Here is a 15,030-nt window from a genome sequence, read left to right as displayed (position 1 = left end):
GCCTTCAGAGTTTTCGTTTATCTGTTCGCCGCCAGGCGACACCTCAAATTTTTGTCGACGCTTCTGCCACCTTCGAGCAACTATCGAACTCGGACGACGCATCGAAGAGCAGCGCCCGCCGACACGGTGTGAAGTGTCGGAACTAATTATCGACGGTAAGCCCGTGTCAGTAACCGACCCGTATTTACGATATCGAAGGCCGCGGATAATACAGGGAAATTGCGCTAGAAACTAATCACACCACTCGCCTACCAATAGGCAACCCAAAAGATAGCCGTTATATGTTTTTAAGCGTATCAATTGAGTTGCCTACAATCGGGCGGCGGTGTGAATCGCTTTCGCATAATATCACGGTACACACACGCCTAATATTTAAAGGTTTACAGTTTTGCAGATTTATTAAATTAACGTTTGGACAACGCAATCGAAAACGACCGCCACAAAATAAAGATCAATATTTATGGTTATTATCTTTATTGAAATTTATTCCAACACATACCTCTACTGTCGACAGATGATATTCAGCTGCCATAAGCGGAGATGAACCGGCCGGATCAACTTGGACGAGTACAGTAGACGTGTAAAATGGCGATATCGTGGTTGTAACAGGTTCACTATTTGAGGTAGCACAGGTATATTAGATAACATTTATTATAATGAATCGAAATATTTTATGAAACGAATAATTCATATTTAAAATCACGGTACAGTTTATCTTTAGTTTTCTAACCCCTTGTGCACGTCGGCAAAGAAAGAGAGACGGTGAGCGAATATTAGGTCAATCTATCATTCCACGTGTTATTTGTTTGGATAAAATAAAAAATAAACGTAAACGAATTATGGTATATACAATATTATATGATCTAAGGGTATTGGAAGCAGAATAATAGTTTAGGAAGATATTCACCAAACTTTCACATCGTTCCACTGGAGCTGGTTGTCTGTAGTGTACGAAAATCGATGGGTAGTCTGTTTTCCTAGTGTTTTTCCAAAGCTAGAGTCAAGAGCTCGTTCATAGAAGTTAACAAGGAACGTGGGTCGTCCATTAAACCAGCTCCGACCATCGCATTAGCGAATAACTAAGAGAAAATGGTGAATAATATCAATTGAAAATAAAATTCATCGACAGATTTGGTAGTCGGAAAATATCGCTAAAATACCTGCTGCGTGACCAGTTCCGCCAATTTCGGATCCGATGTGGCCAACTGTGAGAGTTTCTTTATGATCGGATGCTTAGGATTGATTTCTAGCCGAGGTTGGAGTAAAGAAAATTTGGCATCGTTATCGAGCTGGTGACTCTGAGTACGAAGAAAGTGTCTAGCAGCGGCCATATCTTCGACAGTAACGACGCATGGATGCGATTCTAGCCGGCTTGTAATTTTCACATTAAAAGCTTTGCCCTTCAGAACATTACTCAAGTAACCAACAAGCTTGTCTGCCTCGGATTTGTCCAAACCACCTTCGACGCAATAAAATCATTAGTTTAAAAAATGTACCGATTTGCCGACATTTTTTCTGTCCGTCAGAAAACAAACGTTAAACTTTTACCGAATTCGAGTGAACTGTCATCCTCCTTGTTATGTCGCATTTCTTTTTCAACTGATGTCATGGGATGAGAGTTGTACTCTCTGAGTTGCATTAGGACGAGTTCGTCGTATGGCTCGTAGCAAAATAGTACCTCGAGATTCCGTTTTTTGAGAGCCTCGTAGTACGGGGACTGTTCGGCTAAGACTCGACTGCCGGGGTAGAATTTTCAATCAAACGGTACCGAGAGTTAATTTTACAATTAGATAGGTAGGTAAATATTATTACTCACCTAGGAGCTGCTAAATAATATACATCTTTCTGCCCTGCAGCCAGGCGAGAGCAATACTGTGGAATACTAACCAACTCTCCTGGTTTCGAAGTAGACGACTCAAACCTCAATAGTTTGGAAATTTCCTCCTGAAATTGTCGGAAAAAGACAAATAATAATTATCTACGGTTAAATTTAGTTGAATATCGTTACGAAGGTGTCTTACCTTCTCTTGTTGATCGTAACTTGAAACTACGCCCTCCTTCAAGAAAAGCCCGTAATCTTTATAAAATTTTTCGTACTCCTCGGGTTGTTTGGTCGACCGTTCGTATAAGAATCTCAGAATGCGGGACGTGAGAACATTTCGTAGTTTTCTACAATTGATTAACCAAAAAGGTTAGACCGAAAATTAGCACAAAGTATAAGCTTTTGCATATTTTAAACATTTTTTCTCACCCAATCAATGCGCTGTTCTGTAAAAGTTCGCGACTCAGGTTCAGTGGAATATCTTCGGAATCAACGACACCTTTGACGAACCTCAGCCATTTCGGGAGAATATTTTCCGCGCGACTTTTGATGAGAATCTTACGGCTGTAGAGAGAGACACCGATGTCAGTATCGCGGCTCATTTCAAAGAGACCTGGTTTTCCCTCAGGAAAATATAAAAGAGCTCTAATGCTCAACGGTACGTCCGTTGAATAGTGTAGAGTAAATCTTGGCGTATCACAACTGTTGGCAATAAATCTGAAGAACTGCGCGTGTTCTTCAGGTTTAACGTCTTTCGGTTCCAACATCCACAGAGGCTAGAAAAAAAAAGAAGAATTTTACAACATAATCATAAATGAATTCCAGCTAGGGAATATGAGAAGAATACTGGATACCTCACCTGGATCACGTTAGATCTTTTTCCATTAACAAAAATGGGGCTGCCAACGAAGTTGCTGTACTTTTTGATGACGTCTGGAAATTGATGAAATTATTCATTTATTGTCGAACCCACGAAAATTGTGATTTTAATTTTCACGAAAGAAGGGAGTATTACTATTTATAGTTGCGTCGTCGCTAAATTCTCGGCAATCGACGCGCAGATGAAGAACGATCTTGGTTCCTGGCTGAACGCCTTCGGCAGTAGAAATCTCGTAGGTTCCGGACCTGTAGCGTGTGAAAATAAAAATTTATCACTCTCGGATGGTATTCTAATTTTTTTTAAACGAATCGCAACGTAGTTCGTGTTTATCAAATAGTCGTACCCATCAGACTGCCAATGCAGACCTTCAGCATCCTTTTCATAGGACTTTGTGAAGACCTCAACCTTGTCAGCGACCATAAACGCGCTGTAGAATCCCACCCCAAACTGTCCTATGATCGCGGAGGGGTCACCGGAAGATGCTTCTTTACCCTTTATCTGCTCCAAAAACGCCTGCGAAAAGACACGTAATCTATGAGTCGACGACTTTAGTAAGAATATATCAGCAAGAGGGAAAGAAAAAACCTCGCACCACGCGTGAGCCCGAAATTCACAGGGAAAAACTAACGATGAAAGACTTTTGCGACTGCGGAACTTATCGTAGACGTCGAAAATAATAGCTAAGGTGGACAGAGATAAGCGACTGCAACGTATTGTGATAAATGATCCAATCTATAAGAGCGTGCCAATCCCCACTGATTAGTTCCTCCTATTTATTGTTTCCCGGTATATCACATCCCACCAACTTCCGCGTTCGAAATAAACATATGCGGCGAAATTTCTCAACTGTACGTAGTAGAAATCCTATGGCAATTTGATCGAGAAAAAGAGCGAAACAGAGAGAGAGGGAAGCATCCCGCAATAATCCTAATCAGGGTTTGCTTGATTACTTAATTTATTTGAAACGATACGAGTAAAATTCGGATCGCGACAGTTCGCAGCAATGCGTAAATTTGGGCGTGGTGAGCGGGAAAGAATTTTTTTTGCGATACCTCCGTCAACAACTCGACTGCTTTACAGTTTTTACGAATGCTTGTAAAAACTACACAATATTCTCGTTTTTGTCAAGAGGTAGCAAAGAAAATGGGATTTGCAGCATGTGAAAATAACAATTCTTTCCCATCCGCTAGACGTTCACCCCGACATTGCATACACCTCATGAGATATGTATGTATAGAGTATACCTATCAGATAGCAGTAAACGCGTGTGCGAGTGGATCGTAAGAAGACACATGGGCTACCAGGTTCCCCGAAGTAGGCGGTAAATTTAGTTGGACAGCAGGGGATGGGAGTGTAAGGTAGGGATCGATCTGGTTCTCTCTTGGGGTGAATCTAACGAGTAACAGCAACTATCCCACCCACCCATCCACCCACAACTGCGACCCACCGTCCCGGATTTAATCAGACTGACACTCACCCTGCATTCACCCTTATACCCGCGGCATCTCTAATCTTCTCAGAACGCGGCGGCGATCCTGCATATATTCGTTTAGACGAGTGCTTGCCTCAATAATTGCATCCATCTATACCTACGCGAAAACGGGCGTCGTTTGCTATTCCGGACTTTTAACGACGATCTGCACGATCGGAAATTGCGTTTTCTTATACGATTCTTTGTCGGATGAAAAATTACAGCCAGAATTTAATCATTTTGCAAAATCTTAAAATACGATATCGAGAAGTCGCGATTGGTTCAATTTTCTCGGCCGAAAAAATTTTGTTTCACCGTCTGAAATTCCTACAATATTCAGGGTATAACAGAGAAGGATTTCACAAATTGACAATTCTGTAATCTAAAATTGACTAGAAAAAAAACAACCAAATTCTGGATATCAGCAAACACATTTTTCATTCAATCTAATGAAAAGTACTATAACTTTATTTTAGCATTCTTCTTTGAGAAAAATAGTCATAGAAGATAATATAAATACTAGAAAAAATGTACCACATGATGGATGAAAAACCAAACTATAGCTTCGACGCAAAAATGATAAGAGACACATACCTTTGACCCAGATCTGGCAATGGTACCGAGATTGGAGGTGAGTTCTTCCCGAGTCATACCAACTCCGGTGTCCTGGATGGTGAGTATGCGGTTCTGTTTATCAGTAGCGATGTGAATTTCGAGAGGCTGACTTGCAGCGGCTGCATCGTTTTCTGTACTGCTCAAGCTCAGATAACGCAGTTTTTCCAGGGCATCACTGGCATTGGAGATCAATTCACGAATGAAAACCTACGAAGTAAGCAAATATGAAAGTTAATTAGATGTATTAACGTTACGTGTAGTAATCAATGCAATTACCAGTCACTTATGAAAGTATTAAGAATTGAAATTTAGCATTAAGAAGAGTAGCGATAATCACCTCCTTCTCTGAGTACAGTGATTTGGCAACAATATCGAGCAACTGACGAGTCTCTGTTTGAAATTCATGCCGCTCGCTCTGTCCTGAAAACAAAGATAGACTTTAGTAGATGCTCTCGGCTACAAATACGCACTTTCAAGCTTCGATTACCTGTGGCTTTTTCTGTGTCTTTGATTATACTGTGATGGTCGGAATCGGATGAGCTGCTGGGCTCGGCTGCAGCCTGCGACGAGAGATATCGTACGTGGGCATTTTGCGATACTGCAAAAAATAAAGAAATAAAATTAGACAAGACAAGGAGTGAGGTGAAGTATAAGGCCCAGCTAGTTTCCACCGGGCATTCAAACGATCGAGACTCAACCAAAACCGGCGTGAGGTTCCTAACCTCAATTTAGAGTTCGAGTTTCAGGGTTACATCCACTGTACAGATCAATGACAACCCAAAATTCCAACTTACGTGAACGCTCCCTGCATCTGGTTAGCTCGAAGAAATTTCTCGACTTCAAATTCGACGACCTCGTCAGAAATCTTCCGAATTTAATCGCGCTTCTAACTCCGCAACGAGCACGCAAGGCGGCCGCCATTTTTACGCTGAAGGCTCAAGGCTCAAGGCTCAAGGCTAAAGGCTAAAGGCAAAGGCTAAAGGCACGCCGATCGCTCGAAATTGACTCCGATACGTCGCGATATCGTTGTTCGATATGATATGATAGCTGCAGCGTATGGATGATCAAAATTCAAAACGCAAAACATACCAGCCTTCGGCGCAATTCTCGTTTATTTCCCTTTTTCTCATATCATTCTACAATGCCTGAGACGTAAAAATCTGAAACATAAACTAGCACGGATAGAACCATAAGAACAACTTGTATGGCATATAAATTTGTTTATTATTATCTGTATAATATATTTTGAAACAATATCATACTACAACATTGCATAAAAATATACAAAGACATGAAAAAATGTCTCGACTCTCATAAAATAAAATGTGTTCATGAATAATTTATCATCGTTTACATAATCATCATCAGCATCATCATCATCATCGCCATCCACGCCACCATCGTCATAATCATCATAATCATTACCTTAACCAATTGTAATTTAAATTCAATTAATAATTATGTAGGTTCTTTTTCTTTGCGGTATATTTGGTACCTGCGGCCTGTACCACTATTTTATAATTATGCTAGTTATCCGTTACGAATAGTTTACTATATTTATTTATTTATTTACTCGTTAATGTAAGATGGTAAGATAGAATGCTTTTGCGAACTTGGAAGTGAAGAGTGCAGGGTCACAGTTAGAAGTTAGTTATAGGTATTTAATGCGGAACGAATTAACTGTTACGAAATTTTCCCGAAATTTTTTTCACTTAATTTTTTCTTCAAATAAACAATTTCTTCATCATTACACAGTATACAATTTTTATAGCAGTTTTTCGTGTACGTCGACAACGTATAGTATAATACCTAATCGTTTTTAGATATGGTAGATCAGTTAATTATATCATGGAAGAGCCTGTTATTGAATAATATATAATATATTTGATTCATTTATTTTTTGCTTGTTCTGTTCTTGTTACATTCTTTCGATATCGATCGTTTGTCAATAGTGTTATAAAAATCAGCAGATGCGCAGTGATTTCTGGTAGGATTTTGATCAGGTTTCGTTATATTGCTGCCCGTCTAATAATCGTCAAGTGCATAATTCAGTTCAACATTTTTATTTTAATTAAAACATTGTGCCCTATATTTTCATCATGTGAACGGAATTCAACGCGATATATATATATGTGTGTGTGTGTGTGTGTGTGTGTGTGTGTGCGTGCGTGCGTGTGTGTGTGTGTGTGTGTGTGTATATCACATTTATGTCTACGTATGCGTGCATCTCATATGATTTCGGGTGGATTAATTTACGCAAATAATCAATTTTAGACAGAAATTTTGATTTTGTGATCTGTGGTAGTTGAATAATAATTATAGATGTTGGTAAGATCCTGTAACTTATTTTTTTTCGAGATTCCAACATTAATTCAGCAAATATATTATTTATCGATGGTAAAAAAATATTTTCGACGATAAATAGATAATAAACAAACTCAGAAAAAAAAATTATCATTTCATATTTTGCACACATATATGTTGCGATAAACATGCGTCAAGAACCAGCAGTGAAATATTAAAATTTTATACGTATTATGTACCTTATATTTGTTTTCTGAACGTAATTTTGAGATCATCCACCATAGGATAACAATAATTATTAATAATAATCGTAATTATAACAATAAAAATGATCGTTATTATTACGATGTGATAATAATAGTAATGAAAATAACTATTCGAAACTATCCATTACCGTCTGGGATATTATCAGTTTACAGTGTATACATTTATGTACATGTTCTGTGTTTCATGATTTATCATTAAATTATGAATTATTACAGTAATTTATTACTATTATCGATACCAACATAAATTATACAACGAAAACGCTGTTATATACAGATTTTCCCCTCAATCCCAACGACGTACATGTTATTGCTACCTTCGTTAACTTACGTATCTCATTCAGTGGTCGCAAATTTCACAATACCTAAGGTACTACACTTTGATGATCGTGTAAAAAACGAGTTTCTGGATGAGTGCGATGGATAATTTTCCTTATTAGATTATGCCATTGAAACTTACGGTTAATACATGCGAGGAATAAATATCATTGCCGTACGTTCCATTTGTGATTTTACGTTTCAATTAACGTGGAATTCGACACTGATTTCTCGTAAACTCCAGACTTAACAGCTAGGGTTCACCTCGCAACAAGTTTTATCGTGATATTTTTTTCTTCGAGTTAGGATATGCAACGTACATATGCTATGCAATTTTGTAACGTCGACTAAAAAATGCGACCACTTTCAGCCCAATTTCTCCAGCGGCATATTTGTTATTTATTACTAAATGTTTTTTATCACCTAAGACGAGAGACCGAGTTATTTTTACTATTATAGTATTTCAATGAATATCAAAAACTTCGTCACATAGAAATACTGATCCCATAAATTCTTCGTAGCAATTGATTGATTTATTTAAGTATGTATATATGTATAAGAAAGGTCTTTCCTTTTCTTTCTTGTTGTTTTGTTTCGTTTCAAATTACAAACTATCGAAGCGACCGTTTGAAGTAGGAATAGGAATAAAATTAATAAACAAAATATTAATAGTAAGACAGCAATTTTTATGAAACTAACTTCTTGGTCTTCCTTGGTAACGCTAAGGGGACGTTTGCCCATCTTTATTCAACCATTTTTTTTTAAAGAGATATCATATCATTTATATCAGAAGAGGTGAAACACAATTTTATTTCTTTTTTTTTTTATTTACTTTCAGTAATCGAATGGCATACGAATATAAAACAGTCAACAACGGTGGAGAGGCTTTTATTTAATTTCAATGAATGAACAAACAGACGCATCATGCGTGGCATTTTTAGTCGGTATAATATAACAACAGGATCACCAATGCAGAAAAAAAGGGATAAATCGATGAGCGATCATTTTTTTCAATTACTTTCGAATCTGAGATTCGGGGCAAATTTTTCATCGCGTTATAAGGCGTTATTACCGCATTAGGCTGCGAGTTTATACGAGCATGAATTAAAATAAAAACGTTGTAAAAAGTTGCGGTGTGTCCGTAACGAACCGCAACGATACTGACGGTAAAAGGTAAAAGCGTCTCACGCGAGTCGCGCTTAGTAAGCCGAGGTATAATCATTTGGGCATTATTGTTAGGAAAAAAGTAACCAAGTATCAAAGGAATGTTGAATAATGTATCATGATGCTATTAACCGGACGAAGAGTAATTGACTTCACGGTACAAATACGAAAATCGCGGTGCGGTTTATGAATTATGCTTTTCGCCCGCAAGCAGGAATCAACGAGCGTGATCCGATTACACGAGCAAACGAAAAGTGAGCGGTAAGTATCCGTGAACATTGAGAGATGGCAAAAGTATGCAGATTCCTGCAGTCACGTTGCGATTACCTTTGTGAATAATTGCTGCTTGAGAAATAAAATTCTTAAACCTGCGGCAGTTCCAACCACCAGAATGTATGTACGTGATACGAAAAATGACTGTTGTTTCCTATTTTTTTTTTTTTTTTTTTTTTTTTTTTTTTCTTTCAGGTAAATCTGACCGACGCCGCGACGCGACGCGCCCGTCAACCGCATTGCGAATTTGCAGGTGTACGAACGTCGCTTGACCAAGAGCCGAGAATTGAAATGGCGCAAGCTCGGGGACAGTCCCTGCAGACAAAGGGACTGGTTCTGACATTTTGCGGACTCCGCGACGCTTAATCCCGCGCGGTGGCTTCAATTCGCTCGCCTTCTGCCCCCGGCAGCCACGCGACGCCCTCCCCCCTCCTATTTTCAGGTCAGTTTCTCCCTCGACGTGATATTGATCCCACCCTCAACCCCACGGACCAGAACCGCCGGTAGCTGCCGCGATCCGTGTGACGAGCCTAGGCACGAAACCAGCGGCAAGAAGAAACTGGTTTTCGACTCAATTCCGCTCCCCGAAGACGCTACGATCGTTGAAAATTTTCAAATAATACGCGAATTCGATCAGATTGTTACTAAATTGGTAACGAAAAATTGGCAATCGAGGAACGAAGTCACGGCTAGCAGCCAGACCGAAAGCAATTCCGTGCCGAAAACGTTTCTCAACGCGTAAGCAACGAGACCGGATGTATTGAACCGAAACGCGACGTTTTCGGGTGCGTCGACCTCCGCATAAAGTAGCCGTAGTCACTATCTCGACGCAGACTTCCGGGAACCATCTGAACTCGGCACAGTCGCCGCAATGCCGCAATCTTCACCCATTTATTTTCAACCTTCCACGCAAGCCAGCCCCGAAACCCACTCGCTACCCTGCGAATCAACGACATCCGCGATTTTGCACACCCGTCGCTTTATACTCGGCAAAACCAGCGAATATATCATTATCAAGATTACGTTCAGTCGCGACTAAGTTTTTTTTTTTTCCGCGACTTGCATTTGACATTATCTTGCAATGATTTTTGGTAGACTTGGTTTCCTTTGCGACTATCATGAATGATTTGCGAAAAGTTCGATGAGAAACGCGAGACAATATTAACTCAACTTTCGTGTACGTATATTGGTGAAGACATGTTATTAAGTTACTGCGTGGTAAAGATGAAAATGAAGAAAAATTGGTGGCAAAAACAAAAAGGGCAAAAATTTGTTACCTTTTTTTCTTTAAATGAAATGAAATTATGTGCGGGAGGAACTCGACGCATTTATTTATAACAAATCCAAGGTTCAACACATTCTCTATTCTATATTCAAATGCCCAGTATGAAGTAGATTATATAAAATTATAAATATTATAAATAATTACAAACACGTCCGATCGCGGTCGTAATTCTTCATTTTCAACGTTTATATTTTCTACTATCGAATGATCCCGTCAACAATCAGATCTGAATTGATTTTGTTCTATTCTTCTTTTCTTTTTTATATATGTGAAATAACGAGTTAACAATATACGATGACATTTATCAGCAGCGATTCGCAAACACGTGCCCTTCCTTGCGTTGGTCCCTGGAGTGTTTCGTTTATATATATATATATTTTGTTAACGTTGTTTTATATGCAATGTTCGAGAAACAATCCAACGAGACCGAATGTAAAAAAAAAAAAAGAAACAGAAAAAATATATAATCAAACCGATATTTACCTATATATGTATGTGACGACATATTTTGATTTATACATATTATATTATTGACGTGAGAATCAGAGCACCTGTCTCCTTTTAGATTATGTTTTATGGCCCCAATATTCTACATAGACAAAATTTACTAGTTTTGTCAAATGAGACGTTGAAGAAAACGAAATAATAATAATTTTAATAATGATGATAGATATGGTAATAATAATAATAATGATAATAACAATAGTGATAATTATAATAAGATATTCTTAGATAAAAAAAAGAAGAAAAGAAAAAAAAAAAACCAAAGAAAAACATTGAAAATGAAACATGATCATGATCAATTTTTCTGGCCATTTTTCATTTTTCAATGTACATTTTTTTTCCATACATTGTTCGTTTATTTTTTGAAAATAAGTTTCTGGATTCAGTATTTGGCAATAGAAAACGCAATTTCAATTAATAAATTTTCCAAATAGGCCTGTTATATTAGTCGGCGTGAACGGCTGATAAATTTATTTTGTTCTCTCATTTTTCGCGTACAATTTTGAAAAGTATGGGTTTTCTGCACTGATACTTTTTTAAAAGACGTAAATTTTTTTTTCTTCGTTAATCGAGTCTCAATGGGTTCTTTAGATCCTTTCAACTATGGAATGTATCACTATTTGGAAGATTATAACCACTCGCAGATCGTCTCACTCAACTTTAGTCAACAGTGCAGCTATTATTTAACCACGGAAGAAGAGTAAACTCAGGCAATCACCTTCGAGGTAAATTATTCAATTCGAAAACGTGTCTATAAATGATTTTAAAATATGTTCAGTTTGCAACTTAAACATGCAATCATAAAGAAGTCTGATGAATCAAGAAAGAATAAAGAAATCATAAGCTGAATTAAATTAAAATATTGAATCTCGAAGACGAAAAATTAGCTACATGCGTATATAGCTGACCGTTTAATTCCATTGAGTTCATCAGGAGTCTATTTTAATTGCGAACAGCTGTGTGCCATTTTGTCTAGCGACATAGTGCATTCGATCTAAACTTAATAAAAACATCAATCGTCAAATGCACTTTATCGCCGAGACATGCACTACACGCGTCACTTTATAATACATATCAATGATAATAATGACAATAATAGTAATAAGAGTAAAATAATAGTAATAATAGTTGAATCTATAACGTACGATCCTTAGTTATTAATTTATCTTATTATTATAAATTTTATCTTGAGTTTTTACCACTTTTTTTTTTTTTTTTTCTCAAATTTCACTAAAGTATATAATATATCTATGTGTATGTACAATGAAAGTTTTCATATCTTATTCACCTAGTAATATTTTTTTTCACGTTTTTAGGAGGGGGTTACTTATGTCATAGAAGCAGCCTACAATTTAATGTCGATAATAATTGGCTGATATAATTCTAGCCAAAAATCACCAGATTTGTTGTTGTTAATGTTTTTTTTTCTTCCCAAGAATAGTTATAATTGACTTTCTTTTAATTGTTAACTTGCTTTCACTTCGTTCGGGAATTTACGCTATCAACACATCGAATATTATTTATACACCAGGTTGTTGCTTACCCCAATCTTCTGTAACTACATCTCGCCCTCGATCCTCCCAAATGAACTAGTGAAGTTTTTTCCTCTTCAAACCTTTCACTCGTAATAAACATGGTTTATCAGTTAACTCTGTTTTGCCATCGGAATTGCATTTGAAAGCTTATCGAATACCGTCGGACAAGATGAATCGGAGTACTTTGTTTTACTTAGTAGTAAAATTGATTTGGTTAAGTAACACATGTTGTATATATGACGATTTGTTTATTTATGATAATAATTATTATTATTGTTGTTGTTACTACCGCTACTATTAATATTATTAATATTATTATGGTTATGATTATTATGGATATTATTATTATTATCATTATAACTATTATTCAATATTTGTGGGTAGACTGTGTAGTAGATGAAACGTTTGCGAAGTGACGCAATAAATATGGCATTTTGATGCCAAGGTTTCAGGTAAAATTACGGATATGTAAGCTTCTGGTTGCGAAAAACATAACTAAAGTAGGGAAATTAAATACGGGTATTTCGAGTACTTAAATAAGAGAGTAAAAATACGAGTAATAGGATTAATATTTTGCTTTCTTCATTTTGTGCACTCTCATCAATATTCGAATGTATAAGCATGCGTGTGCTTGCCTTAAACCAACCACCTAACCTGGTATCACGTACGTCTAACGTAACGTGCACGAAACTTCGATTGATAGATTCACAGCGCGACGTAAAAAAGGAAAAGTATTGTTGGGGAAACAAAAATAAAAATAATAATATAATAATAATAGTAAGTAATAACATTAAGGTAGAAATATCTATAGTATAAACCGTATGTTGTGATAAACTAAGAAACATATATTTACACTGAAATAATAACTTATTATAGAAAAGGAAGTGTAAGAAACGTATGTATATATTCGCGCACCTCGTTGTCTATCTTCTGCACAGTCTACAAATTCCGTCCTTATTCCATTATTGTTGTTGTTATTATCATTATTAGTATTATTAGTATTATTATTAGTATTATTGTTATTATTATTGTTATTATTAATATTATTATTATTATTGTTATTATTAATATTATTATTATTATTATTATTGTTATTATTATTGTTATTATTATCTCGCTAGAGATCTTCAATTAGACTAAAATACGATGGTTAATATGTACGATGGGACAAACCTAGGTAAACATGGGATAAAAACAAAAATCTAATAAATTAAAGAAGGCAAATGTAAACCATTGACGCTGGTTTATTACGAATACTTTGGACTTCCGTTCCGTGTCCTCGCATCCCGGATGTCATCGAATCGAGATGAATTTATATCAAACCATTGTCCACTGTTATCAACAATTACGCAACCGATTGCGCGAGGGTCGGTGCGAGTTAAACAGAGAAGTTGCAAAAATATATGCAAAACTGTACTTGCCAATGGGGTAAATGGCAGGTGAAACCAAAATCAATAACATGGACGTAGGCGACGCGGTGTTCGAGACTGAAACGACGTTTCGGCGAATAAGTTTTTAAAACCTAGAAACGACTTGTATGCGTGAGCGTGTGTGTATACACACATAAATATGTATTCATTAGTTTTATTATCGTTTCAACTCCATCGTCACACCTAGCGATTTTCGAATCTAAGATAACTAGGATTCGAATGGAAAAGAATTAAATAAGACTAATAAAGGGATTCCGAGAAATCGGAGTTCGGCGCTACTATAACGTGCGAAAACGAACTGTTCCCAGTCCTCGCGGTTTGAGATTCGTAACAATATTATCTAATATGTATAACGACAAACTACATATTTTTCTACAGAGATTACAACGTCCGACGGATTTTCATTATTCGTCCGATTTCGTTCAATTTTTCGAATGGCTCGGTATAAAAATAAAAATAATAATAATAATACATTCTTAAAGATATAAAGAGTGAAAATGGGAGAACGGAGGTCGAGATAAAGATTGGCAACAAACGGATTTCGAGGTAAAGAATCACCCGCGGCTGTCTTCTTCCATTCCTCCCCAGAGATCGATCGATCCGGCATAGAGATTCCAGACCTGATTACCTTTCCGCTTCTGACTATTTTTCAGGCAATTTTCGCTGCCCGCGTCGCGCCGTCTCAGCAGGATAAACGTCTGCCACGTAAAAGCCATTTCCGCGGCCTCAAGGAGGGACGCTCTTACCGACGACGAGAGGGCGACGATCGGCCATTTAAGGTTCGAGTTTCGCAATTTAAATTAATACTTTTCAGCAGGACTCAAAAAAAGAGCGACAATGCCGCCGGTGTCCTTACAAAATATCAAGGTTGAAACCTTGAAACCCGGCCGTGGAATCTAGAGAATTGAGGAGTTCTTGGGCACTAAAATTGGATGTGTCTCCCGTGGGAAGATTCTCAAGGAATTCGAGACTGAAATCCGTTGCAACGGATGAGTCCTGAGGCGCCGGAGGAGGCTGGGATTGCTGTTGCTGTTGCGGTGGTTGCTGCTGTTGCTGCTGCTGCTGAGGCAAGCTCCGCACTCCCGGACTACCAGAACCGTACTGTTGATGCGGGTGCAGAGGAGAGCCTGAAAAATACAATTCACGACCATTCCGTACAAACC

General features: G+C 37.4%; 2 protein-coding genes and 1 long non-coding RNA gene across 14 annotated transcripts in view; 1 reads left to right on the top strand and 2 right to left on the bottom strand.

The window, feature by feature from the left end:
* Positions 1–9: 9 nt before the first annotated feature.
* On the top strand, positions 10–1,275 carry LOC124221953 (uncharacterized). The gene is made up of 2 exons (XR_006883896.2): positions 10–155; positions 515–1,275. It is a non-coding gene; the product is annotated as an uncharacterized lncRNA (long non-coding RNA).
* On the bottom strand, positions 634–5,729 carry Trap1 (TNF receptor associated protein 1). Its single transcript, XM_046632424.2, has 13 exons — positions 5,583–5,729; positions 5,276–5,386; positions 5,126–5,208; positions 4,768–4,995; positions 3,046–3,215; positions 2,838–2,947; positions 2,682–2,755; positions 2,252–2,598; positions 2,022–2,169; positions 1,817–1,944; positions 1,549–1,736; positions 1,161–1,459; positions 634–1,079 (listed from the first exon to the last, which is right to left on the bottom strand). Exons 1-13 carry the CDS (start codon positions 5,707–5,709, stop codon positions 978–980), a joined length of 2,115 nt encoding a protein of 704 aa, XP_046488380.1. The 5' UTR covers positions 5,710–5,729; the 3' UTR covers positions 634–977.
* Positions 5,730–6,667: 938 nt separating this feature from the next.
* The window catches only part of mam (mastermind), a 131,358-nt gene continuing 122,995 nt past the window's right edge, over positions 6,668–15,030 (bottom strand). For all 12 annotated transcript variants that reach the window (XM_046632407.2, XM_046632408.2, XM_046632409.2 and 9 more), the window contains one exon: positions 6,668–14,994. In XM_046632407.2, coding sequence (XP_046488363.1) covers positions 14,720–14,994 — 275 coding nt within the window. In that variant the 3' untranslated portion in view covers positions 6,668–14,719. The remainder of the gene's footprint in view (positions 14,995–15,030) is intronic.

This window comes from Neodiprion pinetum, chromosome 6 (genome assembly GCF_021155775.2).
Source record: "Neodiprion pinetum isolate iyNeoPine1 chromosome 6, iyNeoPine1.2, whole genome shotgun sequence".
Taxonomy (NCBI): Eukaryota; Metazoa; Arthropoda; class Insecta; order Hymenoptera; family Diprionidae; genus Neodiprion; species Neodiprion pinetum.
Note: the sequence above shows the minus strand (reverse complement) of the source record. Positions and strands in the feature narration are given on the sequence as shown.

Excerpts from the sequence above, each read along its gene's own strand:
- Trap1 (XM_046632424.2), bottom strand. The coding sequence starts at position 5,709 with ATGGCGGCCGCCTTGCGTGCTCGTTGCGGAGTTAGAAGCGCGATTAAA. Across the intron at positions 2,170-2,251 it reads CAGAACAGCGCATTGATTGG|AAAACTACGAAATGTTCTCA; the intron begins GTGAGAAAAAAT and ends AATCAATTGTAG. Across the intron at positions 1,945-2,021 it reads GTTACGATCAACAAGAGAAG|GAGGAAATTTCCAAACTATT; the intron begins GTAAGACACCTT and ends CGACAATTTCAG.